Below are 18,755 nucleotides of genomic sequence, written 5' to 3' on the forward strand. Positions count from 1 at the left end.
ATTTTGTAACCAGCATTCAGTAAGAACAAGAACGTCACAATCAAATTTCAGTCTGTATAATAAAGCTTCAAAACCGGATATATTGCAATTTATGCTTCGTATATTTTGTGTTATCACTTTGAACTTATTGTCAGTAATGGTAAAAAAATCATTGCATGAGTCTAGATTACAAGAAAAAGATTGAGAGACGGATACATCATCTATATTATTATTTAGGTCTATTAAAGTATCGAATTTTAGTAATAGGTAAAAATTGGTCAAATATATTATGACGTATGTAAATAAAATGGCTAAAAATTAAATTATATTTTATGGAATAGTTGTTTAATCTTATAACTTTGTAGTACTTTTTGTGTGTTTCAGAATTTTGTGAGTAATGTGTATTATTTGTAAAGTGTGTAAGTGTGAAGTGTTTATTTAAAATTTTAGGAACTATAAAATTATTGTAAATAAAATAAGAAAAAGTAAACAAAAACAAATTAGTAAACAAGTTTGACATAAATCTGCAGCAAACTAGAAGACTTAAAAGGGCTAGTCAATTTATGCTATTTCTAAGTTTGTCTATGTCCGCCTCGGAGTTGATACGTATTTGCTGATCGTCGACAGTTTTACGGAGATAAACTATGCCGTGTGAAGTCCAACAGAAGTCAAATCCATGGCCTTTTTGGAATTGTCTGGCTATGTAATATAACCGCTGCGTTTTATATGTCAACACTTCAGAAACATAGACAGATTGTAAAGGTGATTTCAACCCTATGTGTGATGTATTTAGCTTCTCTTTTTTGCTCTTTGACTTATTGAAAGCTTTTACACCTTTAATAATTTTATCCTTCAGAATAACTGTATTTAAATCGATAACAATTGGACTGGTATTTTCTTTCGAGTTTACTCTGTAAATATCTCTAATGTCTGAGTGTTGTACTTTAACGTTTAGAGAATCGCCCATCGCTACAACCATATTGCAGAGTTGGTCTTTGGTTTCTTTATTTGCCTTCGGCACATTACGGATTTCTAAACCAGCTGCACGGGATTTACGTTCTAAGTACTCAATTTTATCCTCCAATTGTTGAATAATTTTCTTATCTTCTTTTCTTTCGGATTCAAGACACGATATCCGTCCGAGAAACTCATCGTACTTGCTTGACATCACTTCTACACTCTTCTTAAGCTCAGCATTTTGAATAATAATACTGTCCATCTTACACAGTAAGTCTTCGAAACGATTCTCCTGTTGCTTAGAAAATATTGAGAATGCACTCAAGGTTATCATGCCCTCTTCTTGTTGGTCGCCGCAACCAAACTTTCGTTTCTTGCGTTCAGTAACATTACTTGCGATAGTCGATAAGTTAGGTGTCGAGACACATTGATGTATTTGCTGCAACTCATTCGAACAAACAGAGTTTGATGACGTCATAAGCGGAGAGGCGGGGGGCGTGCGGTTAATAGGCATCTTAAGCAGTGTTGTCAAAAAGTACTAGGGCAGCAGAAATGTTAGAAGCGTTGCGTTTTGCAAATAAGCTCGGGTTATCTCAGAGGTCAGCTTATAATGGTCGGTATCGACACACTCGTACACTTTCTTGTTCCGTCCACTATAAGTAGGCACCTAAGTTATACTGTAGTGTGCGTTTGTTATGGATGAATGCGTAGTTATAGGAGGTGCGTGTGTATGCCGGGTACTCACAGTCACGTTCTCCGTCGCTGCGTAGCAATATGTATGTATGCGTAAGCTCGGTGCACTGGGAAGCGCGCACTTCTTTTTTATTCTGCGCTCCTAATATTTCGTCCGGAATTAAATGAATTGAAATATTATTAGAATGATATAAAATTGGTCAATACGTAAACTAAAAACACGTCTGCACTGTACAGGTATCCGGGGGGAAGGGGAAATTAATACTCAGCATACTTATAGGTAAGTACTACCCTTCTTACCTCCCCTCTTCTATTCTTTTTTTTAATATACTACCAGCCTGTACATGTCTCAAATTGGGTGCAGTATTCTTCCCAAAGAAAGTGCTTTGAGCATCAATCACCACGCTAACTCACTGCGGATTGGCGATTGAAGATTATAATATTTGGAATCCAGGTTTCCTCACGATTTTTTCTTCACTGATTGTCAATCGTATCTTAAAACTTTTAAAACGTCAGGGCAAGCAAAGATCCAAACATCCAATTAATTCCTGTTATGTTTTTTTTTATAACATCTGCCTATCTTGTCCTCGGTTTACCTGGATTTTGACGTCGGAGTCTTGGCCATTTATTTATAATTTACTCCATTTTCCGTTATCAAATCTAGCTAAACTTCTCAAGCCATTTAAAAGAAATGACATAAACAGGCAATGCGTTAGTTTAAAAGTAAGTTAGTTTTTTGTTTAAAATAATTTAATTTTCTATCTAGTATACTACTAAAAGGCTGGTGCAAATGAAATAAAAACATTAAACAGCAGAAACCGAAGTAAATTCGTCGGAAAAACACCAGAGCTCTCACTAAATAATTCTATAAAAAATTCACACTGAATCTTGTAATGGCTTCACAAACTTTTATTGAGCACGGTCCGTATCCGATTCTGTCCGGCACCGTCCGGTCGCGTCCGGTTCGCTACGACGCTAACTCGATTGAACCAGTTGGAACTAGTTAGTTCCGGCCGCGCTCAGACAATATGGCGGGCGGAAGTTCCGGATCCATTTGATGGTAACAGGTATCATGTGCACTTATGCTTCGAGGATTGTTTTGGCAAACTGGGTTTGGGAGCTTTTCTTTGTTATGTTTGTTTTTCAAGCTGAGTTTTTATTTTTGGACGTAAAGTAGGTGAAATGATGAGATCACTGAATATGTGGTATGTAAGCCTAAAATTTTAGTGGCATTAAGGATAAAATACCTGGTTCGGACTGAATGCGGTAGGTTGGTGAAAACAAAACCTTATTATTAACTTTTGATGCTTAACCAAATCTGTAAATAAAATTTGTGTTCTTTAGCCTATTTATATTGAATCCTCTGTATCGCAAGTATAAAACTATATGTGCAACCCAAAATAATTTAACTATCACACAAAATACAAAAATTACTCGAAAAAGACCTATTTTTAGCACCCTTCCCTTTTTCCAAAAGCATTCTACCACTTTTTTCTTTAATTCTAACCGAGAAGTACCCATTTGTTATGAAACAAGTGAGAAGCGGTTAACACTAGTTCGTTTTCAGTCCTGAGTAATGGTTTCCAATCGCATTTGCATTTAAAATTACAAACTTTAAGGACTGACAGTGAATGGTCACCTTTGGGTTGGAAGGCTGCCAAAAGAGGGAACTCTTGGTAAATTAAAAGGTTGGTTTTGGGATTGGTTCAAGATAGGATAGAAAAATAGTGGTATCTTGAAAAAACACGCACGTGAAAAAACCGTGGGTAGCTTCATATTTCAGTTCTTAAGGAGCGCCCCACGCTTTTCCACAAAAATATATTTCATCATTAAAGCGTGTTTTTAGTTTTTTAAACTATTATTTTCATATCTTAGTTTTTAGTAATTTAGCGCCATCTTTTACCACCGCCATATTGGATTTAAGTCACGTGACTATTTTTCTCGTAGGTATTCCTTCCGTTCCAAGAAGTGTGATAGCTAGATATATTTTTTAGATAGTTTATATTGTTCCCGCTATGGATGGTTAGGTCATAAATTGGATGTTTTTCGGCATTTTTTTGAAAAAACTAAACTATCTCGCCTTTTCGCGCAAAACCATTAATACCGCCGATATAACTTGCTCTTAGGCGATTTATTTAAACAGAGCCATGCAGTAATACCTGCACGTAAGAAAAAGCTCAGATTTAGCTTAACGATAATTGCGGAGCAAAAATTACACCATTCAAATTCACCAAAAAATGGTGGATTTCTTAAGAGAAATCCACCATTTTTTAACAAGATATACCTTATGCACTGCAACAAGGCGCCACATATTTTAGTCAAAACAAAAGCAAACAGCTGTTTCATTGTATACACAAACTAACAATGTTATCATAGCGCCACAGAGTATTCAAACTGCCAATTAAACTATTGTGACACTGCATTATTATACAATGTGCGACTTGAAACATTTGCCGCTGTGGTCGCTGCAGAAAGCGTTCACTTTGTCGTTAACGTAGTATGAATGAATATGTAACTGTGTTTTGTAAGTTATTGCCTTGTTAACTTTTGTAAGTGACGTTTCCGGAAACGTTAATTATAATTATAACGTATATATATATTTTTGATAAGTTATCCACAAGCAGCATTTTTGACCGAGTTCAAAATAGAGGGGGCCCAGTAGTTTTAATTTGAAGTCCTGATTTGTTAATTAAAAAATGTTAGACTAAGTTTAGTACAACAATCATAAACGACTGATATTCTATACATTCTTCTTGGTAAATTGTGATGAACGATGATTGAATTTGAGCGATTCCAAAAGATATCGAATAGAAATTCGATTATTGACATAATTCTTTGTGATAAGAAGAGTTTGAGAGAGTAAAGATCTGGACAAAGATCAAAGATCTGAAAGAGACTAAAATATACATATTATGACGTAACAATACCGCAAGAAAAACATAATTTCTTACCATAGTTCCTGTAACAAAAAAGCACCCTAGTTTCAATAGAGAAGATGGCTGGAAGATACCACCTACTTGGGACCCGATAATACAAAAACTCAAGGCTAAACCCAAAAGCAGCGCTGCAAGACATCGTGACACAGTGAGCTCATACTGCGTAGGTCGGACCACAAATAATTAATTAAAATATGAAGGTAGAACGAGCAACATCTTCTGTCAAGACGAACACCATCTCAGTCTGCCCGTGACCATGATACCTGCAAAGGTGTCGAAACGTCGGGAACTAAAATCAAAAATTAAACGGCGATAAAATCCGTAAAAGTAGTTTCATTTCGCGTAAACCTAATAAACCACCCTGTAAGAATTAATAAAAACTATTTTTTGATTCCCTAAAAACCTTCTGAACTCCTACAGATTCCTCCGTTAATTTCAATATTCTAACAAATGTCCACCCGTTTATCAGGATGTGACGTACACTTAGGACGCAGTGACCCTCGTCCTCTGATCATATCGAATAAACTTCCACAAAGTTTAAGGGGACATGCCACAGAGTATGTAGCGAATGGAATACATCTCGAAATGTCGTTAGAGATATTAATTCTTGACTAATAATGAGATTACATTAAAAAATTATAGATTTAAAAAATCTAAATTCCCATGATTTTAAGTGTCACTTCATTCAAATTTCATCAAAATCAGACCAGAATTTTTATAGTTTTCAAATTTCATTGTCATTGAGTATAAATCTACCCTGAAAATTTCAGCCTGCTAGCTTATCGGGAAGTGCCTCAAAATTGAGTTACAAAATCCAACCATCGCAAAAAAATGATCAAACAAGAAATTGAGTGTATAAACACGTGGGAATTTATTAGTCCATGTATAAAATACATAGAAACTTAGACACACTGAATACCAAAGAAAAGATGTACGAACGAGGGTGCTGTTGTTGTTACAGTAAAGGAATTAGGTAGATAATCGTTACGAATGATAATACCAGCCTATACTTATATTCATCTGACTGCTGGACAGGAAAGATTTCAAGCATTGTTCACCACACTCCCTGCGAGCTGGCGATTTTAGATTCCAATATTTGGAATTCAGGATTCCTCAATCGAATATCCTTCACCGTTAGTCAGTGGTGTCTTAAAATAATTAATTTATGTAAGTACACATAAATTTTAAAAAGTCACATTGCCACTTTTCCTGAATTGGAATCGAATCTGCATATATGTCACACTACGAAAGGACTTACATATAATTTTGGAAAAGTCACGTTGGGATCGAAACTGCAGATATATTATATGTTAGACAAATTCGACAACGATGCTCCATAAGTCAAGCTTCATTTCGCCATCCAAACCAATCTCCCATGACCTAGCTCCAACTCAATCAAGTCCGTCAATGCGCTCTCCGCGTGTATCATACTCTGTGGCATCAGCAAGTTCCGGAGCACCCTTATCAGTTGGCCCGGACCCAACGCCCGCAGCTGCCCGCGACACACCTCACCCCGTAGTTATACGATGTACCAATAATTCGGATTAGTCGTATGTGTATAAGCATGGTTTTAATGTCGAAAAGTCAGTCTGATATCGAGAGAAGCGGGAAATAGGTTTATTTCCAGTTTTAAGTGTTGATATCCACCTTATTGGTGAGATATCCAACTACATCCACAGCGCGCAACGTATCGCCTGGTCGATCCTTGCGTAGAAGTCGTGTGATTTACGAATGCATGTTCTGGGTATGTCTTTGAGCATGCGATTTGGAAAGGCTCGAAAAAAAATATAGCTATCCCTTCAAGGCTAAATAAATAAAATACAAAATCAGTTACGGGGTAAACTTTTATCCCAAAATTAAGGCGCTGCTTAAATAAAAATACGGGCTATTTTCTTGTTCCATTATTTTAATGGACGAATTCGATCGAAATGTTAAAGGACAAAATCTTCGCACGACACCGCGTTATTTACAATCTCTATACACAAAGAAATCCCTGAAATTTTTATTTCATCGATGTAAAGCGGGTCTCAGAACCAGTGCGAACCAGTTTACAGCGGCGCGCACCGGATAATTCTGCCTCCGATGTGACGCGGGGGATTTGTCAGGCGCTCCCTTATCTGAGCTGTTTGGAAAATATTGGTGCTTAACTTCAGTGCGCATGATCGGCCGGTTTATGTTGCTTCGTTGTTTTTGGAAGCTGCTGATAGATAGGTGAAAGATGTTCGAGAAGAAATTGGTGGATTTGAAGGTGGATTGTGATTCGGTTGGAAAAAATGTGTTATCGGTTTTTTTGGAATAAAGACTTAGAGATTGTATATGATGGTATGATTTTGTGTATATGTTTACTCTTATAAGTCACACAAACTTGGCTAGGAAACAGGAACTTTCCTTTCTTCGTGATTTTAACTTTGATTTTTGGCGTTGTTTTAGCATTTGAGTGATTGTATGTTTGTCCAAATTGCGATACAAATTTTAGCATGAAAAAATTAAGCAAAACTTGGTTAACATTTTTAAAAATAACTAATTAAGTTTCTACTTAACTTTATAGAACGTATTCTTTATAAACTAAAAAATAAACAAGTTAACATTGCAACGTAAAAGAAAGATTATCATTATCATTGTTATTTGTCTCTTTTTAGTCACGGGATCACTTCATGTGAAGAGACCCGGTCCTTTTTAAAGGCTTGCACGGGGACACAGGTCCAACATGTAGAGGCCTTGTTGAGAACTTTAATCTAAAATGTGATGGGGCATCTACCAGGGGCCATCCACCCCTGCTCTATTAAAGACATGGACGACCCAAGGTAGCTACAAAACTATTGCAAATTGTAATGTGTATAAATAATAAGGGCTATTGGTATTAATAATGTTAAATGGAATGGTTTCCTTTAAAGCTATGGAAAACTATAGCACCTGCCTTTCAACACATAAAAATGGAATTAAATTGGCAGGCGGTGACTCATTATTATTACTATTACTACCCTAGAATGTCCCACTTATGGGAAAATATTTCCCCACGACTTGTCTCTCTGATGAGAAATCTTTATACACGGTGATTTTTTAGTCATCTTACAAAAAGACCCCAGTTCATGTATCCGACGTAAAATACCCCAAGGCGCGATTTTGTTTTTATCATCAACTAAGATAATAAGTATGAAGAAAAATTAAACAAGAGAAATCTGAAATATACTCTTAAAAATGATAAAAACGCCGCCGCCCGCGCCCCTCACCATTGTTACAAGGCTCGGACCGCGCTCGCAACAGAGCTGTATTTCTGAAAAACTACGAATTGCGTCATGATATTAAATAAAAATTGCATTTTATTTTTTATCATGAACGTGTTCTAGTCATCGGATACATGAACTGGGCTGCTTTTGTAAGACGACTACAAAATCACGGTGCATAATCTAAGAACAAAAAAAATAATATGAGTATACTTTTTCCACTTGTGAAATAAGTGAGGAAACAGCACCTGAAATTAATAGGCTTGAAATTACGAACACGCCGTGAGCAAGTGTGATTAATGTGCATTCCTGCCCTGTATGAGAAGTGGGCTTGCAAGAGACAGATACAAAGTGGTAATCTCACTTATATTTTGATTGTATACCTTACCTGAATACATGAAAAAAGGGAGAATTGTTTTTGGAAGATATGTTGCAAAAAAACAATAGAAGTACTCACTGATTTCATTTTAAACGCTGTAGATCCGTTTGTTTCCTAAAAAGCTGAGAGTTTTAGGAATAGAAAAATCATGATATCCTTCCACAGAGAAATATTTAAAATATAGATTTTTTTTGACATCAGGAATAAAAGCACCCAATATGTGTCACTTAAAGTACAATTGAAAACTTTCACCGATGAAAAATATGAGTTCTATTTATTAAAAGCGGGAAAAAAACTTCCTTCTACACAAAATGAAACAGCCAAAAACTCCTCCTACAAAACCGAATACATTTTTGAGTTCACACGTTGTTAGTAACAAAGTTAGAAACAATTATGGCGGCCGTCGGGAACAGAACTAGTTGTTAGGTTAGATTGACCCAATCGTTGAAGTAGTCAAGTCAAACAACTGCGGTCCGGGTAATACGGACTGGAGTTTGCTTTTGTGGGGTCCCAATGAGAGAGGGTTAGGTTGTACTGTTGGCCTACCGTCATGACTTAAGGCGTATTTAGACAAGGCAAGATATGTCGTCGAGTTGGGATGGTATATCACTTCTGATACATGAGAATAAGCATCGTCTAAATATGCCTTTAAAGTTATACTGCTGCTGTTGAAAAAAATGCGTATGGAACCATGCTTAAAAGATTCAACAGTGTACTTAACCGTAACCTGTTTTGCCGACTGGGTTCTTGCCAAATCCTCAACTAAAAGGGCAATCCCGATACGCCTGAGTAAACCGTTACACTCTTAAGTATCAGCTATCCTCAACAAGGTTACTAAAATTAATAATGAGGAAACCATTTCAGGAAATCAGACCGTACAGAAACAAGTCAGCTGCTAATGTAGATCTATAACACAACGCCTTGGAGGCATCGAGTAAAACGTCAAAAAACTTTCAAATTAAAAAAAATACAACACCCCGCTACCACTGCAACCCGAATCCACCTGATCTACTTTAAAACAGCGACGTGATTTGTCACGGCAAATCAACCCCTGCGCAACAGGACCCACAGTTGGTTTTCCCATACTCGTGGTCTGTTTGGGAGTTTGACAGCCTTCGGACGTCGGATTAGAGTGGTATGAAGCAGCATATAGAATTAGAGACTCATGGAACGAAAATGTTTGGGAATAGTTTTAGTTGAAGCTATTGAGTTAGATGCAGGATTGTATTGTCTGGAAATTATTGTGTTATGTTGTGTTATGGACCTGGATTGATGGATTTTCTTACAATCATGAAAAACTGGCTAAGAGGGAGTCAAAATCGCGACATTGACGCTTCCGGACATATAGGCTAACTTCTATTATTTTTTATTTTGCAAATTCACTCATGTTGCAATTAATGTAGAAGTTTTACATTACTGGCTGAAACCTATTTTTGTCATGCTGTGTATTTACATGGCTGATAGAAAAAAGAGTTTTTGTAAATAATATTCTTTGAGAAAGAATGCAATTTTATGAAAGCTTTGGAAGACTACAAAGTGATTATATACCTAACTGTCGAAACAAAAGGAATTAGACCTTTTTAACTCTGATTCGAACTTGATATTTAGTTAAACACAAAATGTATCAAGAATTATTTGTATTACTTTTTAATCCCCAACCAATAACATCATTTAAACCAAAATCATAACTCAAACGAATAAAACATTTTCTCCCATCATAAAATTTCGGTTTCCTTAAAATGCATTATTCAAATCAATTTAAATACACTGTATGCCAAAATAAGTGTATTCACTACATCTAAAAGTCAAGTCTTGGCACAGTTTTTTAAAATTCCCTCGCCCGAGGTTTCGACGCGAAAAATTTTCATCTACCCTCAAATTTTAATGTACATTTTGAGTACAGGGGCTGTCTGGGTACAGGCGCTGGCTCGAGTGGCAATTAGCATTAAAAAATAGACAGCTGTTTTTTATGTGGACTTTTGTGATTATTATGTGTAAAACCGGTTGGACTGGTAGCCGACCCCAACATAGTTGGGAAAAGGCTAGGCCAATGATGATGATGTGTAAAAGTGCGCTCTTAACCGTCATGCTTATTAATTAATATGGGCACGTATGAGTTTTAACTGAATTTTGAGGGAGGTACTTGGATTTTTGCTAGAAAACTATATGCAAAATTATGTATGCACTATAGAACAAGTTGAAAGATGGAAACTACTGACATGACCCCATATATGTTCGAAAGTTGAATTAAGGGCTCACCAAGAAAAGAAAAACAATTATTATAGCAACTGTATTCTTTGTTCTTACGACTCTTACATAAAGGAATTTAATCCTTGTGTCGCAGGAAGTTTCACAATAATTCAAGAAGAGAAACCCAGATGCCGATCAAGCGATCATGGATCACACAAATGATTTTCCTACGGATCAGTCAAATACCGAAATACTCAGACTCTCGAAGCGACCAAGTATGTAATAAATACTATACTAATAGGTATTACATACGTATATTACAAAATCAAATCATGGTGGCACAAAAATAAACTAATATATCTACCTACATAAATGCATGAAACTGAAAAAATAACCTCTTCTGGGCAGTCATGTAAGAACCAAGTTATTCATGAAATCACTCGTAATATATAATGCTTTCAGACAACTTACATTTACCCAACATCAAAAAACACACACGAAACAAATTCCTTCGAATCGATAGAACAAGAATAAAACATCAAAATAATTCACTTTACTAAAAAAAAACACGGAAATGCTGGAAGACTCAACGCAAAGATAAAATTTTATTAGATGTTAAATATGTAAATCTGTAAGCGAAACAGCTTTTACGTAAAAATACATAAGGATTGTGAAATCAGACAATTTAGACACTGCGTTACCATATTGCTGAGTGATTAAGGTCACCACCATAGAAATCTAAATAACAAGGTAATAGAAATGGCATACACCGCGGCGATCTATCGAAACGCATGTCGCCGGTGGGCGGGGCTTCAACACATTCACAGCTAATAACTACGCAATCACGCAAACATTAACATCGAGAAGACCAAGCAAACAACACTAGGCCGTACGTCTAATGCAATAAGGTTGACTTTGTCGTTGTATGGATTCACTAACTCACACAGTCATTGCATTTTTTTGCATTAGTTGTAGTGATTACGTAAACTACACTAGGGATTGACTACGGATCCGAAATATAATGAAAGACGAAATTATGAGTGATAATGTTTTTTGTTGTATTCTTCTATGGATTACATTATAATATGTACCTACTTACAAAAAAAAAATCGCTAATTGTCGGTTGACAAAAAAAAAATTATTAGGAAATACTTGGTACCTAGGTAGGTTTGGTTTATACGGTGACTTTTTAGTCGTCTTACAAAAGCAGCCCAGTTCATGTATCGAATGACTAGTAAACGTTCATAATGAAAAAATAGGTATTTATGAGATTTGGATAAATTTAAATTGCAAGTTTTATTCAATGCTATGCTATAGCGCATGGCGTACTTTTTTAAACATTTAGTTGCGAGCGCGGTCCGAGCCATAAAAATGGAGAAGGGCGCGGGCGGCAAGTTATCAAGCATGCAACTAATTTCATAGTGTATATTCGGCCTAAGTTGTAGGGTACCAATTTCGTTTACCCGTGGTAGTCATCCACTTGTCTTTTGTATTTATTTGCATCCTGCGGGATTCTGAAATAAAAATATATTCAATAATATGTTCACAAAAACGAACGACTATTAAAATTGTTACTTTTCGTATACAATGTTCATTTTGGATAATTTGTCCGCACTTAACCACATCACTATTTCCGACAGTTTTGTGCGGCCGTACCACTATAAATACGATCGTATTGAAAATATTATTTTTCGTTATACATTTCTCTTTTTACAACGGTGCATTTCCGTAAGTCTCTTACTGCAGAGGCAATGGTTAGTAAAGAATGCAATTGTTGCAGGATGGTGCGATATTCATATGGTTTATAATGAAGGTTATGTTTTGAAATTTAATTTTGCAATAACATCAATATTACTGCAATAATTTACTTACCGATAAAATGTTATCTATTTATTTATGTTATTACACGATGCAGATGAATTTCCAGCCTGAGAAACGCCGCAAAACACCATTTTTTGTGGTTCTTGCTGTGACAACGTTCCGCGAGCGACTGAGCGTAAGTTCGCGCGCTGGTGTCGTCCAAGACACCAGTGTGGCGACAAGGTCACGCGGCGTTGGCACTTCTATTACCTTGTTATTTAGATTTCTGTGGTCACCACTCAAAACCATCAGAGGGCAAGTTTGATTCCCGCGTAGGACAAGCGTTTGTGTGATCAACGAATGGTTGTCCTAAGTCTGGGTTTCTTTGTGCATGTGACTCGAATGTTTGTGAAACCCCGCGCGACACAAGGATTAAAATCTTTAGTCGTTTTGAAAAAAAAATGGGATGCGTATGATTAAAATCATATGTGTTGTACACTAAAAATAACTATCATATCAAATAAACAATACGAAAAGGATAAAAACAAACGATATCTACTTTAATATAAGGGTATGTACACAATGTCATTAGTGGACTATCAGCTGGCATTAGCACTAAACGGTTTGTTCATTAGTCCCCGAGATATGTTGTGTGCTTGCCTTTAGATGCGTTTTTCCAGAGGAAATTGTGGTTTTGCACTGTTTATTAAGTGGCTTTGTATTAGGAAGATGGATTTTATATTGTATTTTATTTGACACTAGCTGTTGCCCGCGACTTCGTTCCCGTGGGTAGAAGTTATAAGTTATGATTTATACCTGCCCTGTTTTTTCACATTTTCCATTGTACCTATCTTCGCTCCTATTAGTCGCAGCGTGATGGTTTATAGCCTAAAGCCTTCCTCGATGAATGGTCTATTCAACACAAAAATATTTTTTCAATTTGGAAAAGTAGGTCCTGAGATTAGCGCGTTCAAACAAACAAACTCTTCAACTTTATATATTAGTACAGACGTACAGATAACACGATTTTATGCAACGCCATCTAAACAAGTTTGTATCATAAGACTAGTACTAGATAATTGGTAACTAGTACTAGAAACTTACTTCTATATTGATTAGTAAGTACATAATATATTATACGGAAATTACACTCAGATAATTACCACGCAAATATTTGTTCTGCGTGGGCATCGAACCCACGACCTCTGGTGAAGCAGTTAGTGTCACTTACCACTACATCGCTAGAACAGTCAATCTGTACATTGCAGAAATTGCTGTCGGGAAAAAATAACTTCTGTTACAAAAAGATACCGATCACTGACAATATTTTTTATAGATATGTAGGAATGTTATAGAAAACCAAAAAAAGAAACACATTCATAACTAAATCCTGAAAGTATTAAAACTGTTTAAGGGTTTCGCTAAAAATGGAAGCCGAGACTCCGCTGTCCGTCCGTCCGTCAACTTTATAACAAATCTCTTCACTCGATTCTTCCATTCAATTGTTTTCATTCACAAAAATTCCGCATGAATTTGCAAGGTAAAATAAAAATTGTGAAAATAGTGTTCATGTTGAACAATGCCGTCTTTGTTTCCTCTAGTCCGTAGTCAATGGCCTGCTTTGTCTATCGTTTGTATTGAAACTTGATAGAACCCGATAACAAAAGCTAAAAATCTCTGTATTTTATGAAGATTTTATAATTTCTGCACGATGCCTAGGTTTTGCAAAAAAAGAAAATTAACGCCCTTTGATTTTTTCGTTCAGGTGCTTTCTGGTACAATATAAAGACGAAATATATATGGTAGTTGAGGCTTCTGATGTAGTGAATAACATTTGTTTTTCCAAATAAATATTTAATGACAAATCTACTATCTCCATCCAGAATTTGGAAACTGACGCAACTGGGCTGAGTTCCCAGCCCACTGTTCAACATAGGACTCCCTAATGTTGCGCCATAACACTGATCGAGTGTGATCCTTTTGCAATCAAACAACATCCCAAAATCATTTTTTATAATTTGTGCGTCATTAGTCACAAATTCAGTACCAAATCAATACCATAACCCATTGTCGTATAAATTGAAAATCAAAAATCTGAATGATTTTATTTCTATTAGGCCCAAAACAGATGTTTAAGAAACTTTCGTTTACAGAACTCGTCACTCTAATTTCACGTTGCAATAGACTTCGAATGCTATACGGTATCATGTTGACCAGATTTCTAAAAGTAGCTAAAACTACGCGAATTAAACCACGGGGTGGAACAACTAGCACATAAATTCTAGACTTGGATAGAGCTTTTATTTCTGAAAGTCACACAGCGTGATTGTTTTAAAGTACGACTGTTTTGTCTTTATTTTTCCTAAATTATTGCTGCAAATAAAGTGTACGCCCTGAATAATTTTACAAATCTTTTTGGTCTTAACCAATCTTTCAATTAGGCACACATATTAAAGTTTATTTAAAAGTAAAGGGTTTTTAACGGTTTATTAAATTGTCTGTATTATTTATACTAATTAGTATGTAGCTAAGTGGCAAACCGATAAGCATCACTACCCAATACAAAACGGTGGAACGCAAAAAAAAACGTAATTTAAAACAAAAAAGTTTGCATGTCAGAATATTATGGAACAACTACGTTTCTAGAAAAGGAATTTTTCATTATGAGGAAAAGCTTCAAGGCACTTCAAGGGAAATATCTTACAATACAATTTGTTTTCTAACTAAACGCACTTGATGTTTCCAGTTAAAAAATAACAGCTTTAAAAATATCTCCATTACTCATTTATAAAAAAAAATCTACGTCATGAATATAATTTTATTTTTCTTTAGAACAGTTTTTAATATTTGCGTCTATGACATAATTTCCTGCCGCTATTTTGCTACCGGCTTATTTTGTTGCGATATTAAATCTGAAATATGAATAAAAGATTAAATGTATGATGTGAAAATTAATTTAAACGTACGAGTTTTAATATGTGTTTGTTTTTTTAGGGGTCCGTGCTCAAACAGGTATAAAAGGATCCCTACTACTAAGACTCTGCTGTTTATCCGTGCCTTACCAAACTGTATCTTATGTAATACACAGTTGAAGTTAAAGAGTTGTAGTTCAACAACGGTTGTTGCTTAACCTACATATATTTAATTGAAGGAAGTTGACTTTTTTATAATTAAATTAATGCTGTGGAATAGTAGTTTATAATTAGCCTTAGCAGATTTTTCAATTAAAAGGAACAGTCGAGAATTAGGTACTAAAAAGTAGGTACTATGTTATTTACAGCATCCATTTTTTACTACAGACTTTGGCAAACGCTCACACGACGTCTTTACCACGGTAATATGTAAATAGTATTACCATATCATTACTGCAATAAAACAATACTAATGCAATCCTATTCAGAGTCGACCAAAATGTGAGATCACTCATTGCAAACATATTGCAATTTACTCTAAATAACAAAATGGCGTCAGAACTCGCTTGCCATAATCCCGTAAAACCAACAGTTAATCCTCGTAAAACGCCAATAAATATTATAACATCAACTTGTAATCCTATCCGCATTATATAAATAATTCATGCAACCTAAATTCATTTTAGTTTTGACATTTTTGGATTACGCTTGCCATGCGAGAGCTAACGGTCAAAGGTTGAAATGGCGCGCAAAATGACAGCTGTCAAAATTAAATATGGCGGGTTAAAATAAATGTGGTGCCATTTAATGGCTGTTTGTGGATTCTAAATGAATAAATATTATTATTGTGTTGTAAATTATATAATTACAAGCTTTTTCCCTGATTTTACTCAGCCTTAATATTCCTGTTTTTTTTTTTATCAAGCTTCAATCGACTTTCCCTGTCAATACAAACAACGCTATATCACGTTCGACATAATATGTACGTTCGTACTCTAACATGAGAAAGCTTCATTCATTAAATTTTGTCGAATCATTAAATAAAATTCTCACGTACTAAATTTCACGGTAACCGTCGCTTTTCATCTCGTACTCCACATTTAAGTTTTTTATTTTACTATTTGCGTAACAGCTGAGGCGACGGGGTCTCAAAAACGTCGGTTAAAACGACCGACCACTTGAAAATGAACAAGTACCTTTAGAAACGAAGCCTAGAAGGCAAGACCCACAAACCATCACAACGACGAAGGCCGACTTTTGTTTGTCTCAAACTAATTTTGCAAACTACCCACATTTACCTACTTACAAACAAACAAGGTAACAAGTGTTTTTGTTATTTATGTTTCTGGATTTTGAATTTGTGAGGGCGCTGAGGGTCACAGGTCTATGTGGTTGGTTATAATTTATTTCAGCGGAATATCTAATGTTAGGTGCGTCAGTGGCGAGCGTTTGTACTGTAATAGGGTGATGTATATATGAAAATACAGTATGTGTGAAAAACCCTGTCTGATTCTTGAAGGATTCTTAAAAAATCTAGGTATTCGAGGTACTTAAAAATTATTTGGAAAAATATGTGTTTGTTTTATACAATAAATAGTCACATCATTTTATACTACACTTAACTGAATTAACTAAACCCTTAATTGTTCGGGATTTTCAATACATGCTATATATTATGCAGTATTAGCAAGATTAGAAGGTTTTAGTAATTCATATCCAAATAAAAAGAGTTGATCAGCACATCTCAATAGCCAAGGTAGATTGGCTTTTAATTGTTTAAGTAGATTTTACGAGTTTTGATCGGGATTAACTAGTTTTAAACATAACGGGACTCTTTCATTGCGAGCTGAATTTTATAAACAACTAGCTGTTGCCCGCAACTTCGTCCCCGCGGGTAGAAGATATGTTATGATTTAAACCTGCCCTGTTTTTTTTACATTGTCCATTGTATCTTCGCTCCTATTAGTCGCAGTGTGATGGTTTATAGCCTAAAGCTTTCCTTCAACACAAAAAGATTTTTTCAATTTGGACCTGTAGTTTCTGAGATTAGCGCGTTCAAACAAACAAACTCTTCAGCTTTATATATTAGTATAGATTCAAAAATTATGATTATTGTAATAGGTTGACTACCGTTTCAAGCATTTGAAGCTAAAGGCTAAACTGACATACTTATATCCCAACAACATTAAATTTCTTCTAGTCTCTTAGGCGTATTAACATAATACCTACGAGCAAACATGAAGGAGTTATACCGCAGAGAATTTAATTACGTAAATAAGTCATTTAGTGAAAATCAATATACACCCACTTGAGCTTATTACACTAATAACGGTATTGTGTACAATCTCCGATAACTTTGACGGAATTTTATTGGCTTCAATCGTTTCATTAATTAAGCCACGTGCCACGTGCTTGAAGCTTGTCAAAGTTTTACTAAGGGAGCAAGCAACAATAATAAATTCATTTACTTTGGACTGGATTTAATTATAACAAATTTGAAAGTAGACCATTTCGTACAGGACTGAGAAAAAAATATATTTTTAAAGTATTTTTGTCTATTTCTATATTCGTACTTACAACAATGTTAATGTCATCAAATAAACTAGAAAATCAAGTTACTATTTTTGTCAATACTAGCTGTTGCCCGCGACTTCTCCACGTGGTTAGAATTTTCCCCGTGTTTTCCACATTTTCCATTATATCTTCGCTCCTATTATTCGCAGCGTGATGTTATATAGCCTATAGCCTTCCTTGATAAATGGTCTATTCAACACAAAAATAATTTTTCAAATCGAACCAGTAGTTCCTGAGATTAGCGCGTTCAAACAAACAAACAAACTCTTCAGCTTTATATATTAGTATAGAGTATAGATTTCATACTTTTTCTTGATTTGTGAATACTTTTACCGACAGAAAAAAATATTAGCCTTTACATGTTTCGTTTAAATTCTTTCAATTTCATCATTAAAGTCAGGAGTCCATATTTAATCACGCGATTCATAAGTCGCTTTTGTGACTAGTTTGTGAACTAAGCAAGTATTATGTAACTAAGATACACTTTTCAGCAGTTTCTTAAACCTTGTGTCTTTGTCTGCAGGTGAATGGCGCGGTGAGCGAAGGATGCTGGACATCACGAGAGATAAACCAGTGAAGGTGTGCGTGCGAGTCGTAGTGCCAGTGCGAGACCATCCCAAGGTAGGGTAACATATTCTAAACTTATATACGAATATACTTAAACGATTTTTTTTTGTTTTAAAATTTGAAGAAGCTACATATCGAGTTGAACTAATTTAAATTATTTTTATCCATTTTATTTTGGTAAGGCGCATATAATTATAAGATTATTTCGAAAAAAACCATTTCTAAAATTCAAAATAATGAAAGTTATATATTTTAAGTATCAAACAATGATGACAACAATTTTTTTTGCAGTGTCCGTCTCGTAGTTTTTTGTATAATAATGGATACGTATTTTTTAATTTGTCCCGCAAACATAAATTGACCAAATTACAGGGAATGAAACTTACGCGTGACGTCATGATTGTGTATAAGTTTTACCATATCGTTACGTCACAAGCCCTCTCTCCTAAACTTTACAACAGTTAATCTTTGTCAATTCTTGTTTTTCTGAAAAAGGAAAAAATACGTGTCTCATACTTTTCAATTATCTAACTGAGGGACTAAT

At 35.2% G+C, this 18,755-nt stretch overlaps 2 protein-coding genes across 2 annotated transcripts in view; one reads left to right on the forward strand and one right to left on the reverse strand.

Annotated features, from left to right (window-relative positions):
* Nucleotides 1-535: 535 nt before the first annotated feature.
* LOC113493903 lies at nucleotides 536-1,450 on the reverse strand. The gene has a single exon (XM_026871934.1). The coding sequence runs from the start codon at nucleotides 1,448-1,450 to the stop codon at nucleotides 536-538; it is 915 nt and encodes a 304-aa protein (XP_026727735.1).
* A 1,379-nt stretch (nucleotides 1,451-2,829) lies between these two features.
* LOC113493905 (KH domain-containing, RNA-binding, signal transduction-associated protein 2-like) overlaps nucleotides 2,830-18,755 on the forward strand; it is a 35,793-nt gene continuing 19,867 nt past the window's right edge. Inside the window, exons 1-2 of the mRNA XM_026871936.1 lie at nucleotides 2,830-2,834; nucleotides 18,136-18,265. Coding sequence (XP_026727737.1) covers nucleotides 2,830-2,834; nucleotides 18,136-18,265 — 135 coding nt within the window. The remainder of the gene's footprint in view (nucleotides 2,835-18,135; nucleotides 18,266-18,755) is intronic.

Source organism: Trichoplusia ni, chromosome 5, assembly GCF_003590095.1.
Source record: "Trichoplusia ni isolate ovarian cell line Hi5 chromosome 5, tn1, whole genome shotgun sequence".
NCBI classification, from domain to species: Eukaryota; Metazoa; Arthropoda; class Insecta; order Lepidoptera; family Noctuidae; genus Trichoplusia; species Trichoplusia ni.

What these genes read in the sequence shown, in the direction of transcription:
- LOC113493903 (XM_026871934.1), bottom strand. Translation starts at nt 1,450, where the DNA reads ATGCCTATTAACCGCACGCCCCCCGCCTCTCCGCTTATGACGTCATCA.